This window comes from Anarrhichthys ocellatus, unplaced genomic scaffold (assembly GCF_004355925.1).
Source record: "Anarrhichthys ocellatus isolate YVR2014 unplaced genomic scaffold, GSC_Weel_1.0 scaffold79, whole genome shotgun sequence".
Lineage (NCBI taxonomy): Eukaryota > Metazoa > Chordata > Actinopteri > Perciformes > Anarhichadidae > Anarrhichthys > Anarrhichthys ocellatus.
In genome coordinates, this window is record NW_022280109.1 from 309776 (window position 1) to 334565 (window position 24790).

The following is a 24790-nucleotide window of genomic DNA, read 5'->3' on the forward strand; positions in this document are numbered from 1 at the left end:
AACAGGAACATTGTGGACTTTAAATTTATTTTAAAAAAATGAGCTGATCTCACGGGAACTGCAGGATCAAGTAATAATTGTCAGAGGTCATTCCCACAGTTAAAATACATTTTTAATGAGCATGATCATTGCTTGGCCCGATGGTGAAGCATAAACACACACCTTGATCCAATGCAAGGCATACTTCAAACTGTTTAATGGGATGTTCCACCCCAATAATGTGGCAGCAAACGATTGACTTCACTGAACTCCTGAGGGGTAGTTACCGTGGTTCAGGATCTTTAAAGCACTTATATGTGACGGTTCACAGGGTTCCGTGTGGGTTTAGGTGTGGAGCAGAGACTCAGGCGCAGACTCGGACACAGGAAACAAGTTGAGGTGAAAAACAAGGCTTTACTGGGCATTTAGCAGTCAAAACAAAAACCACTCCAACCGGGAGCGTGGGAAATCAAAACGGCAATAAAAGCAAAGTCACAAAAGGGCTTGGACCCAAAAGACACAGTCACAAACCGTGGACCGCAGAGGGTCACCACGAGGGATAACCACTGGAGATGCGAAGAGTCCACGGGGAGGGAAAAGGAACAAATGATAATCCAGCAACTGGAACAGGGCAAGCAGGGGAGTATAAGTATGTGAGGGGTGATGAGCGGATTGCCGGCAGGTGAGTGGAGATGAGTGGGGTTGGCAGAGGGAAAAGCCAGAGGCAGGTGATTGGGCACAGGTGGAGAGAATGAGCATGATCAGGAGACACACACACACACACACACACCTTCAACCACACACACAGAGACCAACACTCACCCCCCAAGTATTTCATATCTCCTCATGCATGGTCTAAAAGGTGTGCCCATTAGGAAGCACACGGGAGCTGTCCCCCTGCAGTCATGCTCCGTCATCCCTGATTAAAAGCAAACAATGCTGCAGGCACTCTTGCTTGTACAAATGTATTGTTTTCATGTTCTCAACTCCATAGCGACACATACATTCTGCTCTGTACCCATATTAAATACACCAGTACTCATGCATTGAGGGTGCTTAATGCATTTTTACTTGCTTTTGAATAGCATAAAACTTCAACAATGGATAGCATTTGGATCTTCTTGCATAGAAATGGTGAAATAATGAAACATAATTCATGGTAAAACCTATTGAGGGATTCCCATATAGGTTTACAGCTCAAGTGGATTGCGTCATCCATGTTAATAGAATATAATGGAATAATTACAACTCTAGTTTACGGTCCAAATATCTACATTTTAAATGTAGTGGTGCATTGAATGATTAATCAGGGCCCCTAAGAGTGCCTGAATATGCTACCATAGAGCTTGAGACTGAGTGGCTCTATATGCTCACTACGCAAGTTGCGTAGGCCCGGCAAGTTAAACAAGGGCCCCGTCTCCCCCTCATCTCAAAACAGGTGTCAATGTTTACCACTTTGATGAGAGGATGTAGTGAAAAGAGAAAAGCAACACCATGGGAGTGAATTGCAGGAACAGCAATCAGGTAAACGTGTGTTCTCTTCTCTCCAAGGTTGATGCCAGCAAATAACAGTAACGTTAAGTCGCTGTACGAGCTGTTAGTGCATCTCTCTGTAGTCTGTCTGTCCTGTTAACCCAGATGGATAGTGCATTACTTGGTCCATCTTTGTTTTGTTTGCTCACCAGTCACTTCCAAAGTTGTTATATGACTTTGTGTCTCAAACAAGTGAGAGTGAATTATTATTTATTACATTTAAATAAACGCTAACAGGCAACAGTGTTTATCAACTTGGAAAAGTAAGCACCGTCACACGTGAAACTCCAGTAGCTGCCTCTGGGGACCAGTCCAGAAGATATACGAGTGTTGGCACTCATCATAGGAGCAAATTATTCTATAACAAGACAACGACCATCTAGGATCTCCTTTAGTTACAACTCTGGACTAATGTAAGATGGAAGGCAATGAAGTTCAAATGTTGATTAGCATGGGTGCATGCACCCATATTGCAAGGCAATATGGGTGCATGCACATCTCTCTGTAAAAAACAACCATCAAGTAGCCTATTCAGCCAAGCCATGGTATAAATAGTTTAATGTATAAAAGAAAATATTTTCAACAATTTTGTATTACCTGTTAATGCCAATATTCACTAATCTTAACACGAAGTAAATGTTCTATTCAATAAATTATTGTTTATACCTCTTTCTGTTATGTTGAGATCTTCGTATTCTTAGATCAAGAGACGGAGCAAACTGTTTCAAAGGAGGGGGGATTGTAGTCGGAGCACTGGGGTGTCAGGTGCAACTGTGTGGCAACAGCTAATGGTTTACATGACTCCCGGGTCAGTTGGGACGGCCCCTTTGCAGAATTAAGCTTAGGGCCCCAGGGAGGTCACGGCCGGTCCTGCTTTCAAGGATGATGACCTAATCAGAGTTATGGGTGCTAGCTTTGGTTGCTTTAACATATTTATCAGGACAGAAGGAGATGCATGTTCCTCTTTTTGTCTGATTCATGACTCATGGATTTGTGATTTATGTGGTGTGATTATTCTTTTAGTTTGGTAGATGTCATCATCTGATCCCCGTCTCTTCTAGTCGGCATGTCGAAGTGTCCGTGGGCAAGATACTGAACCCCGCATTGCTCCTGTTTCATCGGTGCGTGAATGTATGTGAATGATTAGATTAGATCCGGATGGGCAGGAGGCACCATTCAGTGTATGAATGTGTGTGTTGTAGTTTAGTTTGTAGTTGTAGCCTACCCTATTAAAACTGTCCAGTAGTTCCTCCAAATATATAGGATAAAATTGAATTTGAATTGTAAAATAACCCATTGGAATGTGAAAACTAATATTTGATTGTGGAAAAGACTGACGTGGCTGTCTGCGTCACATGCACTCAGTGCACCATTTGACGGTGTCACACATCACTTTCATTAATTGAAAATAAAATGTTAAGTTAGATCAAGCTGATCGAGGGATAATTCAACAACAACCTTAATTAAAGCTGCAAGCAGCATTGATCGGGCCCTTGCCTCTTCTGTCAACCTGTAAAAATCTACAAAAAACTGAATGTGTGTGAACGCACTTCAGTAACATAACAGACTGTCAAAGTAAATGCTGGTCTCAAAACCGACTGTTTGTTTGTGCAGGTGTCTCTGACAATCACTGCTGAGAGACTCAAAGCTGGAAGAGTCGAGGAAGAATAGGAGAATGTATAGTTCCATGTGGAAAAAAAAAACATCTTTTTGTAAAGAAATAAGTTTAAGTCAAAAGGTGAGCCAATGTAGAATAATCGATCACATAAATTAGGCTGGGTGCAGTTTGATTTTATTATACAAACTTCCTGTTGCATGAAATTACTTTACATTATGGCCTGGCTCCAAAACGAACAAAAACAATTACATTGCGATGTACGGGCCCTCGCACCTTCCTGCATCTCCGGGGTACTGGCGGGACGCCGGCAGACGCGGCCATACATATCTGCGACCATTGGACAGCATGCGCACAAGTTAGACGTATTTTTAATGCTTGGACTGTGATGCTGGAAATTATGTAGTGCAAATATTCCACCAGTTCCTGTATCCACTATGTGGCGCTAGAGAACATGCGCAAACATGCATTATGTTGCTCTACATCAAGTATAGACCACATCATGTAAATGTCATGTAAATCGGATTCAGTTTGTCACATAACGCTGTCTTCTTGTTGCCAATAGGTGGCGCTATGACTTTGAGTGAAAATTGGCTTGTAGACATCCTCAGGCCAAGACTGTTATCAAGTATGGCAAGTTTGGGACAGATTTGAGCAAGTCCAGTGGAGTTACATCAGCTTGTTTAATGGCGAATCATGTACAATGGCCGCCACGCCACAGCTACACCATTCCATCAAACATAAAGCTTTGAGTATCTTTTAATAGCAAAGGTCTTTAGATTGTTATTCTTTATTTTTGTTGCTAACAAATCCTAAGTGCAGAGCCGTAGGTGTTGCTGTCATGTGTGACAGGAACTTGTGGCTTCAAAACTAGTCCACAAACCAAAGGGTGACGTCACGGTGCCTACCTCCGCTCTTTACATAAAGAATAGATCTCGAGCACTGACCATGAACATCAACGACCCGTCACTGCTTCTGTCGGTCCACCTTCACTCATCCGCTGAGTCTCCTCGTAGATTTTCCATGGAGACTAACTGAGCACGAAGCCCAGATGCAGGACTTCAGCATAGGTCAAAAAACACAAGTGAGGTCTGAGGACTGAGCTGAACAAACATCTGTACAGATGTGCCATTAACCTGAAAGTGCCAGGTGCACGCCTCTACTGTTGGCAATTATTGCCATGGTAACAGCAATGGGGCGTTGTAATCCATTACATCCTTGCCACACACACACACACATGCTGCACTTTTTACCATAGGAAATGAGTATGATGCCACCTCGTGACTGTCAGCCAGACTGTTACTGTGAACCTGTTCAGCTCATCAGTGAGCCATGTGCTCATGGTTATCACATTAATAACCATTCACACCTCCCACTGCGCAGACACCACCTGACCTCGGAGGTTTCATTTAGCTTTCAATATGAATCGCTGGTAACTTGGCTGTTGTGCCTGCACGGTATTATTATCAAAGTATTTATGAGAGAGCAAAAGGTCATTCACAGTGGAGGTTGTAAACAAGCACAGGCTGGTGTCATAAGAGCAATTATTCCATCAGGTGACAGATGGCTGATGTCAGATCAGTCTCAGAGCTTTAGCTCAATATGCAACGCCAGTATATCAATAAATACAATGTTCTACAATATACCGTGCCTGGATCTTTATTGGGATTAGGTTTTATTTTATTAAAACACGTGGATTTGTGTTTGATAAAGAAAAGGTCCACTAATAGCTTTTTCTGGACCTTTCAATTACATCCCATGATCTTCCTCCAAACCCCAGAAATTACGTCCACATACAGGTGAATGACATTAACTTTGGGTAATGTATTTGCCAAATCGCAGAAAGGCTGACACTAAACGTGTCAGCAAAATGTTCACTGACAACACGTTAACACTCTCAACTCATCAAATAAGGTTCTCAACATGGCGACGGCTGAGCTGGCTGCTAGCAGCTAACGGCGCCAACGACGCTAACAGAGCTTTCAGTTCAAACTACGGCGAAAGCGCTGACGGAGCTAACAGTGTTTACCTGAGGGGGAACTGGAGGGTGGGCGCTACCCCTCCGCGCCAACGCCGTCGTTATCAGCTGTAACTGCCGTATGAGAGCAGTGCAGAGCAGTGTAGAGCGGCGGCCGTGGGGCTCGCTTATATGCACTGCCATGCACAAAAAGCATTTATAGCCTCCCTGGCTATGTGGAAAAAGCAAGGCACACGGTGATTTGCTGCTACTTTAATGTATTGTATAGAGAACCTTTTTTACTTCCTGCCCATATCAGAGTAACAAAATTCTCATCGCTTGTATTTTTTTTCTTTTAGCAGCTTAGCTTTAGTTCATTCATGTGTTTTTTGTAGTGTACACTCTTTGCACTCCTTTTTGGATTTTCTCAACCTTATTAATAACCAATTCAAGTCTCGTAGTGCATTTGAAATCCTCACTCTGCATTCCTATTTATCCCCCCATCTCTCTTTTTCCCTCCAACTCAATGCAACAACCCATTTTCCACATCAAACTTTCATCTTTCTCCTCTTATCTCACATTAAGATGTATCTTTCAGAGGGTGCGAGTGTGTTGTGTCTCCCTCAGAGAAATGCAACCAGGCAGAGGTGGAGATGAGACTTGAAACAAAGGAGAGATGGAGTTAACAGCGACAGTGTGTGTGAGAGAGAGAGAGAGAGAGAGAGAGAGAGAGAGAGAGAGAGAACATGTCATCGTGCAATAAAAACAAGTGACAGCACAGAAGGAGGGAGAGCGGGCTGAGAGTGCGTGGAGAGGCGGAGGAGAGTGTGGCGGCATTAAGCAGCTCGGAGATCAGTGGATGCTGACAGAAGCACAGCTGCTGATGGGAAGAGGGAGACAAGAGTGTGAAACAGAGCCGAGGCAGAGGAGGGGAGCAGATACACTGTCCACACTCACCGTCACGGTGATTGGGATGGGAGGACGGCGGCGTCTCTGCAGCTACACATAGGCGGTAAGTTACCAGCACACACCTGCAAGCATCACAGTTTATCATCAGATTCAGTGAAGGTCAGTGCAATGATATTTCAATAGAAGCCTCAGTGTAAATGTGTTTTTCTGAGATGTCAATATTCTCTGCAAATGTCAGACCAAACTCATATTCAAAATGAAGAAACAAATATGGTTGTTTTGTCATTTTTACGGCCGATATTTAATACATCATTCCATCAGTGACATCTCATAACTGCATGTCTACAACATCTTTGTAATTGCTGTCAAAATGCTGCTATAATGCTGCATGTAAGACTAGTGTTCTTTGAAGTACAGAAAATAACAAGTAAATAATAAGTTATTGATCATATTTATACAAGGACATAGGTTCCAGGGGAACACAAACTTAAAGATGTCTTTGTCTGTGTATATAAATATCATTCAATCAATTTGAATGTTTAAATATTACAAATGAAAGGCACACCGACAGTACATCTGTATATAGATACATTCATCTTTCAAATCACATGTATAGCACCATGAATCTTGCCCAGTTGAATGAGATGTAAATAAATAAATTAGGCTCTGAATGATGTATCAACAAACCCCTCGTCTTCATCTACACTTTCAGATACTAGCAGAAAGGTGTTTTTCTGGAAACCTGCACCTCCACCTGAAGATTTTGGCAAACTGCTACACCTCAAACCTTCACCTACAGCCTCTGCCATCAACCTCTACCCGTCGCCAGTGAATTCTGAGAGACAGCTTCAACTCACCAACAACCTGTTCTAGATCTTGCCTTCAGCCTTTGTCACCGACCTGCATCACTGCCTCACCTGTAGATTCTGGCCTCCAGGCTGCAGCCTGCATGTGACCCAAAGAGCACGTAACGTCAAAACAAAAAAAGCAGAGGACACACATTTTAACATTTGCAAGATTAACAGAAGTTCATTAAATGTATCCGTATTGATGACATCAATTCCCTCTTAATATTTACAGATAATTGTAGTTGTCTTCATTTTGAATGGACTTGAGAAGATGATCTGTATCCTGACGATGTTAAGGAGGAACTTTTCTATTGCCACGTGAAGACCTAAGTGAAACAGCAGAGGCCAGGGACACACTCTAAAAATGTAACATTTTAGATAACATACAAATAGTTAACTGTGTCATAATAGTCTGCCAAAGCTGAATAAAGCTGCCTTTGTGTTTAAATTTACACCACCTTCTTCTCCTCACAGGTATCATGTTGAGTGAAGGAAGAACACAAAGCCATCGACATGAAACAACATTATCTGGAGAACGGGACGCTGACGATGAACTTCATCCACCAGACTGAGCTCTTACTCCTCCCACAATGCGCTGCCCTCAAGGTACTGATATCAGTGTAAAATGAACTGAAAGAAGCAGTAGTTCAAAAATAAGTAATGAATATATGATTCGTTGAAACAAAGTGAGCCGATGAGGTTCTTCCATTTGTCGCTGCTATTTCAAGCATCAGTTCAAGAATAAGGCTGATGTGATTTCATTTTTTTATCGTTGACATTTCTTTATTGTCTTTCCCTGTTGTTCAAAAACAGCAATTATCAATTAATTCTATTTTTTTTAAATAATAATAATATTGAATAATACTATTATTAGAAAATATCTTCTTACCATTGATTGCAGCTGCATCCTAAACATTTCAAGTTGATCCAAATTATATTTTTGTAAAGTTATAGGACTAGTACTGTAGTATGTAGCTAGTACACATAGTATTTGGCATATGCGTACGATTACAGTGCAGACATCCACTCGATTGGTGGCGGTAACGAAGCAGGATGTGGTCGCGGAAGTAGAAGAAACCGCAGCAGCGTCACGGGTGTTGTGCCGCCGCCATTTCACTTTTCATTCATTGGTTTCAAGGCCTAAGTCGTCTAATCGGTGAGTTAGAGATTGTAAGGTCAAAGCAAGAGGTGCAATACGTTTTAGGAAGTTGGTAAAGCGCAGCTGTCATCGTGTAGTTGTTTTGGATGTTCTCTGAATGGACATTGGCTGAATTAGCAACCGTACGTTAGTTAGTAAATAGCTAGCTAGCTAGCTAATATGTTAGCTTACTGAATTCATACGTCTTTTTTTTCCAAACTTCAGAACGCCATTACACTGAAATATGGACGAACATGGAAGCGTTGCACACTAAATACATTGCGCAAAAAGACGAGCGAGACGTTTGGACTGTTTGGGCTAGTTTTGTGAGTAATGCAACATACACTGAAAGAGCTAGCTAGCTAGTAAGACGCGCTAGCTTATTTGTGACATGTTTACCTATCTACGTAAGCAAACGCCAGACTGTAGATGGTGTGGAATTCAGACCAACGCTCAGTGTTTCTGAACTACTTAATTTTAGTGAGGAAATTATGTTAAAATCGTATCATAAGTAATCATGCCAACTTGTCAGAGCTAGTCAACAATAAAGGCCAAAGTTGTTAGCTTAGGTGTGTCTCTCGCTTGGAACATGCTACATGCTGTCATTCAAAAGCACGACGGCTACACACTGACTTGTGACCCGAGTTTGACCCTTTCATACACTAAAGTTTTCCTCGGTTTAGTAGATCTTCATCGCCGTTTTGAACGATTAGTTTGGCATGATGTGTCTGTGCCAATGAGTGTCATATTAACCTAGTTCATTCTATGCTAAATTAAGATGGTGTAACATAATATCGCAAACCAGTCCAACATGGCATAAATCTGACACACCAAACCGCAATAGTTTAACTCTTTTAAATCCCTGAAAATTATGTTTAGTTTTTATAGAAACCTTTTACTGACAACTTTGCCTACTCTGTGATGTATTATGTAACAAACGCTAACTACTAAAATTAGATGTGGGCAATTATATGTACATAGATTTAGCTCAGAATACAATTCACTTCATTAATGCATCATCTCTCAGTAGGGATGTCTGTGTCACGATCACGTTTTTTGACCCTTATCCCAGTCCTGGTCTTTTAATATTGGGTATCTGCCGATACTCAATCTGATTCAATATCTTATCTATATTTAACCAAATGTTGATTTAAATGTGTATGTGACACTGTAATAACTTACGTCACCATCTAAATTCGGTCCATCTTATCTTGATCTCTATCCAAATGCTGAAGGTCCTATTTCAAAACATTTTCAAACTGTAATTGATTGATCCGTTAACATTACCGTTATGGTATATATAAATGCTAAAATGGGAGACTGCGACACATTGCACAATGCTCACATTTCCAAGACACGATCTTCTAGTAATCGTTACTGTCAGAGTTGAGTAAAAGCATATAGTTTGCCAAGCCAGCTGTCAGAAGAGTCAAATGGCAGTGCTGCCAAATACATTTTCACGTTCTCACACCGTTGTTTTCACTCGTATGTTGAGCAAAATGCTCGCAGGGTTGAGTCTGGCTGCAGCAAGAGAGCAGCGTGCTGCAACACTAGCAGGCTGAGGTGACAAAAATACAGTCAAGCACAGAACAGAAAGGGTCGGAATGTGATCGGATTCATTTCAACAGATACTGAGGATACATTAATATAGGCCTGAATTGGCCGGATGCCAATCGTGAAGATCGACCCAGAACATCCTCGTCCCTCAGTCAACAAATCATGTTCAAAACAAAAAAGAAAAATGGTTCAGTTAATACTTAACTACTGCACACGTTTTTGTATTATAAAAATCATGAAAACTTTTAAAATTCAGATCCAATGAATTCATCATTGTGAAAACCACAAATCTCAATTCAGGTGTTGCTTTCTAATGATTAAGGAGCGACACCACACCTAAATGTGTCCCCTGGTGCTGCTGTCTAAGGTTTCATGAACATTTTTGGATGGCAGGTTATAAATGTATTATCCTTCAAGTGTTTCTATTATATTGTCCACGCTATGTCAGCAAGGGTAGGCTAAATAACACACTCTGTACAATGCAGTCGAGTTCAACAGCACCACAAGCTTCATCCTCTAAAATGATAATACAGTTGAATCAATATCTCCCTAAAACGGTTTGAATAAAAACTGAACATAGCGAAATACCGGTATTGATGATAACTTTAAACTGTTTTTTATTTATTGTGCAAATCTTGCTTTTGTACAGTTTTATGGTTACAGAATCTCTCCACCTCACTATACTGGTACTTTGGGTATAATTAATTTGCCAAAAAAAGAGACAAAATGCACAATAAAGTTAAAAATGAAATTTACATTGTTTTTATTTTTTTAAATTTTCTATAGATAATAATGTCATTATCCTGATTTCTTTAGGCCACGATAATTGTGTTGTGAACATCTGATATAGGGACGGCCCTAGACTGCTATAGTTTTAGCTAGATATTTAATATTATTTAATAACCGCACCGCCTCACATCTCTATTAATCTCATCTCATTAAATATTGGTTGTGGTTTTACAGTAGTAATCAGCATATTTTTTTTAATCTTCTAGGATACACCGAACTTCATCATGGTGAAAATTTTTATTGGCAACCTCGCCTGCAATTCCGCACCCGAGGAGCTGCGTGAGCTCTTCGAGAAGTACGGAAAGGTCTCAGAATGTGATATTGTCAAAAACTATGGTTTCGTACACATGAGCAACGTGTCGGAAGCAGAGGAGGCCATCCGGAACCTCCACCAGCACCAGCTAAACGGCTGGCGCATGAATGTGGAGATGAGCAAAGGGAGGCCCAAGTCCACCACCAAGCTGCATGTCAGCAACCTCGGCGAAGGGGTAACCACTGACGTCCTGCGGGCCAAGTTCGGGGAGTTTGGCACAGTGGTGGAGTGTGACATAGTGAAGGACTACGCCTTCATTCATATGGAGCGAATGGATGACGCCATGGACGCCATCAGTAAGCTGGACAACACCGCCTACAAAGGTGAACTCTTTGGCGAGGGAGAGCTAGTTGTCTTTGCTGTCTATAAATACGAATTTTGGATTATTTTCTGTCGCTGTAGGGCTCTCATGACAAGTAGAATCCACCGGCTTTTTTCAACATTAATTGACCAGGTGGACTGAAAGTAATCGCTTTAAACTTTGTCAATGTCTCTTGTAAAACCAGTGGCAGTGAGGAACAGGGCAGAAATCTCCTGCCCATGGCGCGGCTCATGCCTTTGCTCACTGATTACGGTGTTTTTATAGTCGGTAAGAGCCGCTTGGTGTCAGAACCCCACGGTCTCATGCGTGTCTTCTCTCTCCCTACAAGGCAAGCTGATGAGCGTACAGCTGTCCACCAGTCGGCTTCGCACCGCCCCGGGAATGGGAGAGCACACTGGCTGCTATGTGTGCGGGAAACATGGTCACTGGTCGAAAGATTGTCCTGTCAGTCGGAACGGTAGCAACGGCGACGACACAAGAGGCCGGGGCGGCCGAGGCCCCCCACGCGGCCATGGTTATGGCAGGGGCGGCTACGAGATGGCATCTGCAGCAGCTGATTTCATGGGCGACTCTGCGTATAGTCGTGCGAGTTACGTAGGTGGGATGCCGCCTCCCCCTCGCAGGCTCAGCGGCTACAGTGCTGAGCTGGGGGATCGGTACGCCGGCAGGGGAGCAAGCTCCTATCCGGAGAGGTCACCAGCTTACGACCGTGGCCGCCTCTACAGCAGTGTTGACTATTATGAGAAGTTCAGAGCTCGCCCTTACGGCTCGAGCTATTTCGAGGATCGTCGCATGTCCTATCTCCCCCCTCCCCCACCTCCCCCCTCCTCCCTCTCAAAGCTCTCCTCCAGTATAGATCCATATGACCGTCGGTCACTGCCTTCGTCCTCATCAGCTGCCGCATACTATGCACGGGACCGCAGCCCGATCAGACGAGTGCCGGTCTCCTCGTCGGGCTATGAGCGAACACGCCTGTCACCGGGGTCGGGCTCCCGGAGCTCCTACGCTGCTCCACGGCCCAAGGATCATTACGCGCCACGCTATGCGCATTACTAAAGCCCTCGTGCCAAGGTGAGCAACATAGTAACCAATGTGTGACAATTTATTAGTTCTCCGAACAGTGGGACGTTTAAATGTAAAACGGTACTGGTCAGTGGGCACTGGGATCCCGGAGATCCTTTGTACCTTGGATTTTTTTAGGGTATTGAATCCTTTGAAGCTGTGCTATAGTGGGGGTTTGACCCTGTTTCTGAAAAGGGAATTTGCTCTCTTTCTAGGTCTGTTTGTGAACCGCAAGACTTTCCCCTTTGCCGTCATTTCTTCAAGCGCCGTGATTCCATCGGTCTGCGCGAGGTGCGGAAATTAAGATTGGAAATTGTGTCGGCATCTTCCGAGCACCTGAGATGCCGGTTGCCTGCGGATGAATTGTTCTTTCAATCGCATTCACCTAACCTGTTTTCAATAAGAATGAACGGCACCGTTTGACATTCATGATGTATAAAACAATATGCTCACTCGCTCTGCAGGATCCAGCTCAGTTTCAAGCCATGTTCCTTTTTTGTTTCTTTGTTAAATTCAGCAAATGTCAATTGTTTGGCTTCAGTTTGTCATATAGAAGAAGTGTTCTTGTTTCAATATATGAATATGTACTTTCCTTTTTTGAGTGGAATGAGGGTTAACCTGTGCTGCATCAGTTGCTTGTGGTGCAGAAGAATCTTGTCGTGCTTCTAGACACACATGGACTTGATATACATCGGTTATATGGATAAATATAAATGTTTTTTCAAAAATGATCATCATTAGTGTCTTATCAATGTGCTGTGAAGGTGAGGACACGGTATGTTTCGTCACAGCATAAACCGTTTAAAGGGTGAAGTACTCGGTAAGCGTTCTAGTGGTGGGTGAGGAAAAGAACCTGCTCTCTTTGGCCTCTGTAGCACATGAATGGACTCAGTGATTGACACTGAAGACGACAATAAAGAACTTAAAACCATATCCATGAAACTGAAGTGGCTGAGGACACAGAATCACACTTTGAGTTAGTACCTATTTCAAGACAAATAATCGCAAACATTCCAGCCTTTATTTGAATGTGTCTGCAAAATATAACATTCATACTTTTTTATAACAAATTGTCTGCTGATCAGAAGTTTAAAAAAATAAAAATAAAATTGAATACAATTTTTTGAAAATAAGAACGGCAGCTGACATGCACTGGGCTGCTAACACAGGAACACATTGACTGTGTTTTTGTCCCACCGGTAATGGCAACAGAAAATATCCCTTCATCTGGTGAGTTTAAGTTTGGGATAGATGTTCATACTATCTAGCTACAGTAATGTGAGGCAGGACTCGGGGAGTGTAAATCGTGAGGCACTTGTTTTGTTGAAGGTGCCTTTCGTTTGTTTTTGCATATAGGTGGATTTGAGGTTTGTATTTTTCATACTAGCTGTAAAAGTACCAGCATGATTACAAAATCTAAAGTGAATACGATTTTTAATGAAGCCAAAATTATTTTGGTGACACTTGACATTCTTCTATTCTTTGTTTGGAACCTGATTTAATGGTGTCTGGTTGTGGGTACAGGTCATGGTTCAGAACTTTGGAAAGTCCTTCAAACTTAACCCTAAGTGAGCAATATGGATCAAATTGAATGTCAGTGTGTATTTTTTAATGACTAAATATTCTTTGGACAACAACCATTTGGAATGTTACTGTCAGACCACGGTATAAACGGTGTGGAGAAATCTACAGTAGTGTCTATGCAACATTTGTTTAGATCAGTGGTTGCCAGTATGGGGGGTGGGAACTCCTCCAAGGGGTCTCTAAAAGTATTGGTACAGGAAAGAAGAAAAATGTTTAGTTTCCAGTCTTTTCTTTAACCTTTTAGATATGATGACAGAGAATACAAATCTATGTTTAACAGTTATGGCCATAATTAAGGGCTACTTTTCTTCAACAAGTGCTTCTATTACATTTTATTTTGTCAGCTATTAGAAAATGCATCCTAGTCTTCAGTTATTTTAATAGTTGTTCGAACAGCGCACGCTGAAGAAATGTAAATATATTGCAAATATACATAAACAAGAAATGTTTCCAACTACATTATAAACTTGATTTCTTTATTTTGTCAGATGAGGTTGCGCTTCAACAACTGGATTTACGGTAGAGTGCTAGACCCAAAATCTATTGAGCATAAATACTGTAATTGTAGCACATCCCTATCTCGTTCTTTAAACTTCGTTTCTTTGTTAGATTAGGGCCGCCAAAAGGTTTGGCCCAAATATAAATGACATGGGATGTGCTTTATTGCATTCTGCTTATTTTCCTCTGTGGTTTCACTGTTTCTGTCTCATCTCATCACATGAAGGCGTAGCACTAAATGTAACGTTAGCACCTCCCTGTTATACTCAGTTTATGGTCCCTCCCATAGACGGCCTGCGGTCCCTCCCAAAGGTGCTAACCGAGTTAGCTGTATGTCTTTGGCATGGTGTTTTCATGGTCACGAGCTAGCTACGTCAATGTCAGTCGGTAAAGCGACAGTCGTCATTTCATTCTCCGAGGGTCGAGGCGCACACCGCAGCTTAAAAAAGGTAGCAAATCATTTTAATGCAACACAGTGAACCTAAAAGTGTCTTTTTTTTGGAAATAAGCCAATGTTCTCCAGCTACTAATGCTAGCTAGGCCTATAGCAAATGTGGTTTTATGCTAAGCTAATTTACAGACTAGCTATAAGCGTGCAGCGTGTTTAGTTAAGGCCTACACGCGTGATGAGAAATAACTTTGCTATCGACTAAAATCCAACATGTTATGGCTATAACGTTAACTGTTAAGCCACCATTTCGGTAATTCTGCTAACTTGGCTAACGCTACTTTAGTTAGCAACTAACGTGAACGTAACGTTAACGAAAGTACCGTTGTTGAAATGCAGAGCCACGACGCGCAGCGTATGCTGACGATGGAAAAACGACAGATATATCTTAGGTGTTCGACCTTTGTGTGTCTATGTTGAGTCATGTCATTCATACGTGCTGGTAACGTATACCTATCGATACTCGCCAAAGATATACGTTGCAAATCCGTTCTGTGTTTTGCAGACAATACTAGCTAACGTACTTATAAACTCTCGATCGGGATTTGCACAAAAGGATCTCAATTTACCGCTAAATAGCGAGCCAGGTCACAGGAACAGCTATGAGCTCCACATTTTCTAAACATTTTATGTTTAGAAAAATATGTATTAATGTGTTCCTCATGTATGAATGTGACTGGATGCCATCTGGTTAATTAACATGATCCTTTCTTTCTTTTGAGGAGTTTGATGGTTGATTTATTGTTAAACCTCCACATACAGCACAGTCTTCCAGCTTATAAAGGTATTGATGATAATTGAACAATAACCTCATGTCCTGTGGGTATAATGTGTATCAAGTCGTGTTAGTGTACAACCAATGATAATACATATTTAATTCCAGAAGAAGTGATGCATCTTTCTTATGTGTTACATTTGTTTCCACATACTCACCAAAATCTGCTATATTTCTTTTTCCATTGTCATATATTGTTTAGTGATTTGAAGTTGTTTAAAGGATGAATTTAAATGGTCCTCGGTTATTCATCGTTTGAAGTGTCCTTGTAGAGTTTTATGTGGCATAAAGAAACAGTGAACTTGAAACATCAGTCCAAACAAAAGAGTTATGACACTGAATCTGTGGTAGCAATGCAATTTTATGTTTCTTCCATGTGAATTGGCACAGAATCAAAAAATGAAGCATGAGACACATTTATTTTGATGGAATCTGCAGGTATATATATTGATTTTGCAAACCTTTAACACATGACATACTTGATACATCTGAATAATCCTTATTACTGGAGCCCAGCCAATACTGGAATTTTTGATACCAATAATATTGGTATTTGAGTTATAAAATCTATAAGCGACTTATCAGATGAATTTTATTTTTTTTAGCATAAACATCTGCCTTGATATTCATTCTTTGAATTTGGTTACTAAATAATTGAGATCAAGATATACTTTTCTGTTGAAAAATGAACTTGTCAACAACTTGACAAAATATGTAACGCCAATTCTTAAGGGCTTTCCCTACTTGGGTGTAAATACAACAGGGAAATTTGCTCAATTCATAAATGTATTGTAATGGAATATGATACTTACAATCTTGATTTATTTTCTCCTCCCTTAGTGACGTGGAAGCTCCACGATGGTGAAAATATTCATTGGGAACTTGTCGCCGGACACCACATCAGATGAACTTCGCTCTCTCTTCTCCCAATATGGCAAGATTGGAGAGTGCACTATTGTCAAGAACTTTGGCTTCGTGCACATGGATGACAAAGCGGAGGCGGAGGAAGCCATCAGCAACCTCCACCATTATGAGCTGAATGGCATGCCGATGAATGTAGAAATGAGCCGCAGCAAGTCGAAAGGATCCACAAAACTGCACGTCGGCAACATTGGCTGCACCAACCAGGAGCTGAGGGCCAAGTTTGAAGAGTTTGGCTCTGTGGCGGAGTGTGACATAGTAAAAAACTATGCTTTTGTTCACATGGATCGTATGGAGGATGCTGTGGAGGCCATTAATCAGTTAGACAACACAGCTTTTAAAGGTGAACTCTTGGGCTGGGGTTAATAGGGAGTTTTTATTTGAAAGATGTATTATCAAGAATGTCATTCTGTTCTTGTGGTTTGATGGGTAAGTAATCGACACACCACAGGTAAGTACAAAGAGACAACTGAAGGATAACGGGAAGCTGAAGAAAGCGAGGCAGCGCTTATTATTTTAAAGCTGGCATCCGTAAAGTCGTTGGTTTGTCTGGATTCTTGTAAAGCACAAATGGGCACTTACTGCAATTTACTGACTTATCAGGTCACACCTGTTCTAATTGGTAATGCAAGTACATTCAGTGTAATACTAGAAGTAATGACTAACCATGATTGTATTTTTACAAATCCAATTCAACTGCACGGGCCCATTAAGGGCTGAGAACAGGTGTGCGCGTGGTCCCGTTTGGTCTTTATTTGGTTTGTGCACGCTATGTGCGAACCTTTGGCGTCACGGGCGAATATGACGAAATCTTCGTCATGTGGACCCTTGAATAATTTGTGTTGTCAAACTTTGCTAACGTGTTTTAGCATTAGCTGATAGCTCTCTTGCGTGCAACCTTCTATCACATCTCGGTCTTTTCTGTGGTATCGACACTGTCGGGAGTTCCCTTTTGCCACTGCAGTGGGTAAGAATGTTTGGGAAGTTACGGATTTCAGCTTTAATACCTTTTTTAAATGCTTAAATCTTAAGTCATATCTCAGTGCTATTTCTTTTTAAATGCAGCTTTTTACCAGACTGATTGGTTAGGAGACTTTTGTATGCCAGACAAGAAATGTCAAATATTTGGATGCAGGCATAAGTCCTTATTGAGTCTTTTCTTTTTAAGGCAAACTGATGAGCGTGAAGCTTTCGACTAGCCGCCTCCGTACTGCGCCGGGAATGGGAGACAGATCGGGTTGTTATCGTTGCGGGCAGGAAGGCCACTGGTCCAAAGAATGCCCTCTAGACCAAAATGGCTTCCACAGAAACGGCTCAGAGCCAAAGTCTGATGGATACGATGACTCGAGATTTGGCGAGCATGCTCGCAACAGGGGTTATCAACCGGACTTCAGTGGCGACCCAGATTATGGCGGCGGCTATGCTCCTGCTCATGGTTTTTCCCGGGGTGCCGGTCACGGCGGCAGCATGGCGGGGTACGGAAGGGGTTCGGGCTACGAGAATGCAATGAGATACGGGCCGCACCCCGGTTACGGCTTAAGCGCTGTCGCTGAACATAGCATGGCTCGGATGTACGGCAGCGAGGCAGCATACAGGAGCAACGGCTCGCTCTATGGCGCGGTACCAGCCTACCCGATGCGACGGTCGCCTTACGAGGAACGGGATCCGTACGGGGTCGTGGACTACTACGAGAAGTACAGGGCCAATGCTTACGGAGGCAGTTATTTCGAGGAACATCGCGCCGTCCCCTTGCCTGCTCCATCAACATCATCCTCCACAGCTTTAATGAGGGATCGTCTGCCCCCCTCTAGCCTCGACCCATACGAGTGCCCCCCCCACCCTGCTCCACCAGCCCCGGTCTCCTCATACTACGCACGTGACCGAAGTCCGATTCGGAGAGTCCCCGTCGAGGCAGATGGATACGCATATGAGCGCTCGCGCCTTTCCCCGGTGCCCGCCCCCCCAAGGAGTTCTACCTATGACCATCCGGGCGCTGATCGGGCACGATATACATACTAATCCATGTCCCACGATGCCAGGCGAGAGCTGCCTGTCATTTAGTGGATAGGATAGCCGAAGTGCCATTGGAATCACTGAAAATGAAACGTTAAACATAACATCTCATTAGTAATATCACAGGCAAAAGTGTGTACGTGAGGAGTGGGTATTAAGAATTAGGCTACAATAAAGCTTACCAACCGTAATAGCCAACTAGTAGATTTCAACGTGAATGCTTGAATGCCCTCACATGCTATGATCTCATTCTAGGTACATCAAAATACAGTACAACTAACACTTGACACAAGTTGACCACCTTTCATTGTCCTATTCACGTGTGGTGTTATTGGTGCAGTGCAGATCCTGGGTTCATCTACAACCTGGCTGACATCTATTCATGAGAATGAATCTTTGCCCCTCTGAAAGAAGCTCTGTTTATACACTATGTAGTCTGAATAGAAACAAATTAAAATAGTGCATGGTGCATGTTTTAAAGGTTAGTCACTATTAATTGGATTTAACTAATACTTTTTTCAGCAGCATCTATGTGCGTTTTAGTGTACTTGTGTTTGTGTAAGTTAACATTGTTACTGCATACATGAAGCAATGGCAAAACAAGTTTTGAGTACTGTATGCTTCATCACCTACATTGTTTAACCTGTGGGCTTAAATGTCACACCTGTACCCAAATATGGACCTTCATCGTTAAAAAATGGTGACACTTTAGTATTTGAGTTACAGCAAACCTTTTGTGAAATCAAGAACTTTTTATCAAATATAATTGTGAACATGTTTTTTTTTGTCAATAGGCACATTAAATAGATTTTCATTTCCGTGATGAATATGAACCTTCACATTTTGGATATATGTTGGAGTTTCATGATGCTGTCTTTCTTAATTTCTAACGACAAGATTAAAATTAAAGTCTGTCTAAAGTCTGAAAACTGACTTGTGTCTTCATTGTGCTGAGTCATCTGGTATATTGTGAAATGGCATTTACAGTCAAAGTAGTGCAACCGTCAATCAAAACATAAGCTGGGGGTCGACCACCTTGGGGGGAAAAAAGGAAAAGACCATATAGACTGAAGTGTATAAGGACATAATAAAATAGGGTGACAAATGTGGTCAGCGGGTTAGTTTGCAGATACAATAACATTGGCATGCACCATGTCTTACTCATTTGGGTATCACTAGCCACATTAGATACTGTATTCATATTCATCAATATATTAATTTTTATATTGAAGGTGTGAACGGCAAGCGGTCTTTAGCCAAGACACTGTGATGCTGGTAATGCTTTGCTATAGGACACTAAGTTCCAATTATTTCATTCTGATCCTTGACGAGCTCTAATAAATGCTTTTCCACTGTTACAATTATTGTATAATTATTACAATTATTCTGTTTGGATTGTATTTGCACTGGTGGGATAGAAAGTGCCTTGCAATTAAAACAACAAAACCAGATGATTTAATAAAGAGTATTTTCATACGGTTGTATACTTAGGAATATGTTTTAATTCACTGTTAAAAATATAGTGCCACAACATTTTAGGAGCTTATTGTGCTTTTCAGGTTTGGGTAGAAACATAAGGAGATTGATATTGAAAAGAGCTAATCAGTGTTCAGAATGGGGATAACAAAAAGCTTTGCCCAATAGAACACGGCCTATGGGGAGGGGCTTGGTCTGGCCAATAGCAATGCTTCATACTACAGCGGATCATCCCCCATCGGCCATGGACTCATCTTTTGTGGGTTTCCGTTAGGCGCCATTTTGATTAAAGTAATGTGAGGGTGGATTGTGGGCAACGCTGTATAATATTGTTTTTCTCAATTTAATCACATTTATACCGGAGTCGACTAGTTTAACGGAGACTAATACGTTCGAGTACACTGAAAATGGCCACGGGCGCAAACGCAACTCCTTTAGGGAAGTTGCACCCCAGCATTGGCGCTAAACGAGGATTTGACGCCGGGCCTGGTGCGGGGAACGGGATGATGCCAGCACCGGGGCCGCCCGCAGCCTTTCCTTCTCTACAAGCTTTCCAGCCCCCGATGCCAAGCGTATCTTTTCCACAACCTCTTCAGTTCAATCCTGCGGCAGCTTTTCCGACCCAGGCTCCACAACAACCAGTTGTGGTTGGCGGATTGGCCAAACCAGGTAACCGAACCACGGCTAACGTGACAAAACATGCGTAATGAGTTTAAGCTAGCCATGTAGCGAATGTAGCTAAGTAACATAAAGGCCGCACATAAAGCATCGGCCTTGCACAAAATGGAGAGTCCCGCTAACGTTAGTTTGCATGTACATTTTGCTGAATATCCCACTTTACATTTGCAATAACCAGTGTTAAGATTTGCACTTGCACCTCAAACGTAACGTTAAACCGGCCATGAGCCTAATAAAGGGACGTAACGTTAGCTATGTTAACTTGCTGCGCCGTGCTAGAAGTTAACGTCATGTCGTTATTGACAGAAGATCGAGCCTTGTCGAAATCGTTTTGCATAAAAACTCTAACCATAGTTGTGTAAACCATGGTATGGGCTTAACGTTTGAAGGCCTAATGGTCGCATTTGACTTATCTCAAGTTGGGTATGACGACCGTTATATTCAGTCCGGCTTCTTGTGGCTACTAGTGGTTCATGAACGTCACAAGTTCCCTCCGCTGTTAACGTCACTTATCGATAAGCAAGATGCGTTGAATGGCGCTTGAATTCATGTCACGTTACATCCCCGTCACCTATTGAAGTTCTACATCCAACGTGGATAATATCCCCCGTTTCTCCCGGTAGATTTCAGTTCGAAGAAATCGAGGAAGAAGAGTCGTTGGAGCAGCGAGACGCCCGATCAGAAGACGGTCATACCTGGCATGCCCACTGTTATCCCCCCTGGATTGACCCGGGATCAAGAGAGAGCCTATATAGGTACATTTTTAATTTGAATGATTAAAAGATAACTGTAATCATAAGAGCAGGTCTGTTTCATAACCTGTTTGATCAATAACATGTGTTTGAGGTTCTAGTTGTCTTACATGGTGCACACGAGTATTAATTTAACATTTATGTCCTGTTTGCTGATTTTCCAACAGTTAGAGCTCTCTAAAGGCACCCACGAGACGCGTTACTAACTATAAGCTATTTATCATATTTTCAATGTATTGAATGTGGCATTACTATGTCACGCAAAATGGGAAATGTCTAATTTTGCTCCAACTGTTGAGATAAAGCAATCACATCCAATGAGCAATGATAATGTGATGATGTAAGGTGTTAATTAAGGATATTTCTCTTTAATGAAAGTGCTTCTGTGGTCTTATGGTTTGCATACCATTGGGCACCCATTAGCAAGAGGAGTTTGAGCTAGATGATTTAAATGCCAGTGCTTGCTTGATATCTGTCCTGAGCTGCAGCTCACTACTCACCGTCTTGCTTGATCCCCTACACATCATCAGTATTGTTCCTGTGCATGGAGGCGTTACTCATAATGTTTAGGACATGCCAAAGTGTGCTTCTGTTTCTATTGGTCAAAGTGTGAGCAATGCTGCTTCAACGGCAAATCAATCCAACATGTTTAAGTTACTCAAGCAGGTGATTTAGTGGACACTGCAAATTGGGAAACTCTTAATCACTGTTATTGTGCTCTTACTTTGGCCTGTAAAAAAAAAAAAGATCATATGAAACGCATCATTTTTAATCACAAATGCCTTCCAGTAGCAGTGTAGCACCAACATACTGTCTTCACAGGCCCTCAACAGGGTGTTCTGAAGCAGATACGTCCTTTTTGTCAATAACTGACATCGTTATTGATTCTGTGCGCTCATTGGTAATGGTTGTACTTCTTTGGTATGTAAACATTCATTTGTGCCCACCTTCTGTTGGTCACACATATTGTTTCCTTTGCTCATTCAGTAGATCCCCTAAAACAGTCCAAGGGAAGCGTTGTTAGGATGAAATTGCTGTCAACCAAAATTCACAGGGCCTGTATTCATCTCTATAATCCAAATTAATTGTTTCAGTGACTGGTGAATCTGTGTTTTGGGGGTATTCATTGCAGCTTTCATAATGTGCATGGGATGACTGATTAATTTATTTTCTCATTGCCTTCTAAGTGTAAGAATTGTCTGTCACTGCTGCCCCTCTGTGTTAGATCTGTGGAGTGCAACTAGTGACTACGATCAGCTTTTTTGTTGTAGAAACGTGTTAAACAAATAGACCAATCAGTGATCTTCAGACCCGATGTGTCCTTAAAATGCCAAAGCCGTTAAACCAAATATGTTATGTATGTGAAGCTCGTCTTCATGGAAGAAAAAAAAGAGGTTTGAAATAATGATGGATTGGCAGGCATTTTTAGGAATGGTGGTCGAGACATTAACTGATATGTTCCATGTTGAATCATTGTCTGAGAAGAAGTTAGTCCGGTCTATGCTAATGTCAATGACCTGGAGAACATATTGACATTGGGTAATGTGTTCCTCTGATGTCCTCTCATATGAATAAGTGATTTCATGCTTTAGTCTTACCAGATGTTCATTTGATCTCCCCTTTATTTCTGATTTAACAGACTCACCATTTGTCTTTACCTCAGTAATGTATGAGACAGTGCTCTAATGTGCAGAGCGTTGTCTCTCTGATGTTGTTGTGGTAACCACATTTCTCTCCATCCTTGTTTTTCTTTCCTAACCTGAATTCTTCCAGTCCAACTGCAGATTGAAGACCTGACTCGTAAACTGCGTACAGGAGACCTGGGAATCCCTGTTAACCCTGAGGACAGGTCGGAAAAAGATTAAACCCATGAACAGTAACATTTTCTCTACCTTCTTGACTTTTTGGAAGAAAAATGTTGATTTTCAGTGTATATATGTGGTTGTTAGCCAACATCTCAGACTCCACAGTAGTGTTAGCTGGCAGATGTAGAGTTTAGTGAAACCAGTTAAAAATGTTCTTCATAGTGTCGGAGCGTAGAATCCATCCACATGAATCCATTTATTAAGCTCACCATTCCCTCGCCGCTGAGCATTATAGTTTGTATAGCTTGTTTAATCTTCATATTTAGGTCTATACACATGTGTGAGCTAAATATAGATATGGTTACCTACAGAGTGAGGACTTTTGATAATTGGAAATGATTAACAATTTAAAACTGTACAGTAGAGTGCAACATTTTGTAGAAATACTATTTTTTGACCATCAGTCGCTTTACAATGAATGAGATCTATTCATACGTTTTCCTCAAGAAAATGAGACGGTGTTTGCAATTACATTGAATGAAAACATTCTACTACAGTTTGTTTTCAATTTAATTAGAAAAATATTTTTTAAAGAAATATTGCATCAAAAGCGATCTGACATTTGAAACAGTTAGCTGTCGGTAAACAATGGAGCCTTCAATCGAATCTCTTGGTCTTCAGAGGAGGAAGTCAGCTCACAGCCAAACTACCATCCTTCAGCTGTTTGTGTTCAGCTTTTTCTATTTTTATTCATTTGTTAATCAATTTAATCTCAGTTTCATTATGATGTATTGACAGACTGTTTCAATCTTGGACAAACAAATAATTGAATTGCGATCGTTTTGTAAGAGATAGTGTCAGATGTGGATGGGACTGACTGCGTGGGCAATAGTATGTTGAGATGTTGTCACATTCAGCTGAGACGGTTAAGCAAATCACTGCCAGAACAAAGATAACCGTCTTTTTCTCTGATTATTTCTCATTTGACTTGACTGTTAAGTGGTCAGATTTAGCCCTCTAGTATTTATACATCATTGCCCACCCACTGCTTGTTTAATGTGTCTGATGTAGAGTGCTGTGTCAATATATATGAATACATACATGATGCATACTGTATAAAGATTTTCCTCTGAAACAGGTTTGGGTCACAACACTCTAAATGTAATTTTTTTTTTAGCGTTAACGTTGAAATTGTTCTGATGAATTGGCTCTTTTGGAAACGTTAGTTGGTACACAAAGGATCTCAAGTCCCGTCGATTGATATTGCCATTGCTGACTTTTTTTTTTGACTTACTGGATGTTCTCTAACTTTTTGCCAGTGATGATTGGGCTCATGGCCTGTAGCCTACATGACAACATACAATAGGTTTTGGTTTCGACTTAACAATGATTTGTCACTCGTCATCTCTGGTTTTTCCCCTCATGTGGCTTTAAGCATTTCCACCCGGAGGGGGCGTGTTCCAGTTTTCCCTCTGGACTCTTGAGGTCTGGAAGAAAACTGCTAGAATTGTATGTGCTCTGGAAAAGCAGTGGCCAGCTTCTAAGCTAGTTTCCATAAGGATCTGTTCCCACAGGATGTGGCTCTCTCTAGAGTGTGTGAAGTTGACATTTTGTTAGCTAGAGTCCCTGTCGCCTGAACACTGTATATAGAGTTTCTCTCCATAATCAGACATTTCCACAGCAACCAAAAAGTTGATTGCAGAGCTGCAGCACTCTCAATCACTCCCCAGTCTAAAGTGACAACTGGGGGTGTTTCAGGTTGTCACCGTTGGAAGCTTGAAGCATAAAAGGAAAAAAGCGCATATATATATATATATA

At 41.6% G+C, this 24790-nt stretch overlaps 3 protein-coding genes across 20 annotated transcripts in view; all 3 read left to right on the forward strand.

Moving 5' to 3' along the window:
• The first annotated feature begins 5877 nt into the window (after nt 1–5877).
• Nucleotides 5878–16254, forward strand: LOC116398171 (RNA-binding protein 4.1-like). 6 transcript variants are annotated; one of them, XM_031874248.1, is made up of 6 exons: nt 5878–6096; nt 6706–7207; nt 7316–7447; nt 10532–10961; nt 11289–12031; nt 16168–16254. In XM_031874248.1, exons 3-5 carry the CDS (start codon nt 7355–7357, stop codon nt 12014–12016), a joined length of 1251 nt encoding a protein of 416 aa, XP_031730108.1. In that variant the 5' UTR covers nt 5878–6096; nt 6706–7207; nt 7316–7354; the 3' UTR covers nt 12017–12031; nt 16168–16254. The 6 variants fall into 6 exon arrangements, with proteins under 6 accessions (XP_031730108.1, XP_031730106.1, XP_031730107.1 ...); XM_031874246.1 differs by lacking the exon at nt 16168–16254 and adding an exon at nt 12238–14072; XM_031874247.1 differs by lacking the exon at nt 16168–16254 and having other exon boundaries at nt 6706–6960; nt 7074–7207; nt 11289–14072.
• On the forward strand, nt 7399–19190 carry LOC116398169 (RNA-binding protein 4.1-like). 10 transcript variants are annotated; one of them, XM_031874235.1, is made up of 4 exons: nt 14169–14553; nt 15278–15336; nt 16168–16591; nt 17417–19190. In XM_031874235.1, exons 3-4 carry the CDS (start codon nt 16186–16188, stop codon nt 18265–18267), a joined length of 1257 nt encoding a protein of 418 aa, XP_031730095.1. In that variant the 5' UTR covers nt 14169–14553; nt 15278–15336; nt 16168–16185; the 3' UTR covers nt 18268–19190. The 10 variants fall into 10 exon arrangements, with proteins under 10 accessions (XP_031730100.1, XP_031730101.1, XP_031730102.1 ...); XM_031874237.1 differs by lacking the exon at nt 14169–14553 and adding an exon at nt 14564–14994 and having other exon boundaries at nt 15275–15336; XM_031874238.1 differs by lacking the exon at nt 14169–14553 and adding an exon at nt 14564–14994.
• A 101-nt stretch (nt 19191–19291) lies between these two features.
• sf1 (splicing factor 1) overlaps nt 19292–24790 on the forward strand; it is a 12896-nt gene continuing 7397 nt past the window's right edge. For 2 of the 4 annotated variants that reach the window (XM_031874230.1, XM_031874231.1), the window contains exons 1-3: nt 19292–20406; nt 21039–21170; nt 22941–23016. In XM_031874230.1, coding sequence (XP_031730090.1) covers nt 20145–20406; nt 21039–21170; nt 22941–23016 — 470 coding nt within the window. In that variant the 5' untranslated portion in view covers nt 19292–20144. The remainder of the gene's footprint in view (nt 20407–21038; nt 21171–22940; nt 23017–24790) is intronic. The other 2 variants (XM_031874232.1, XM_031874233.1) reach the window with 2 other exon arrangements.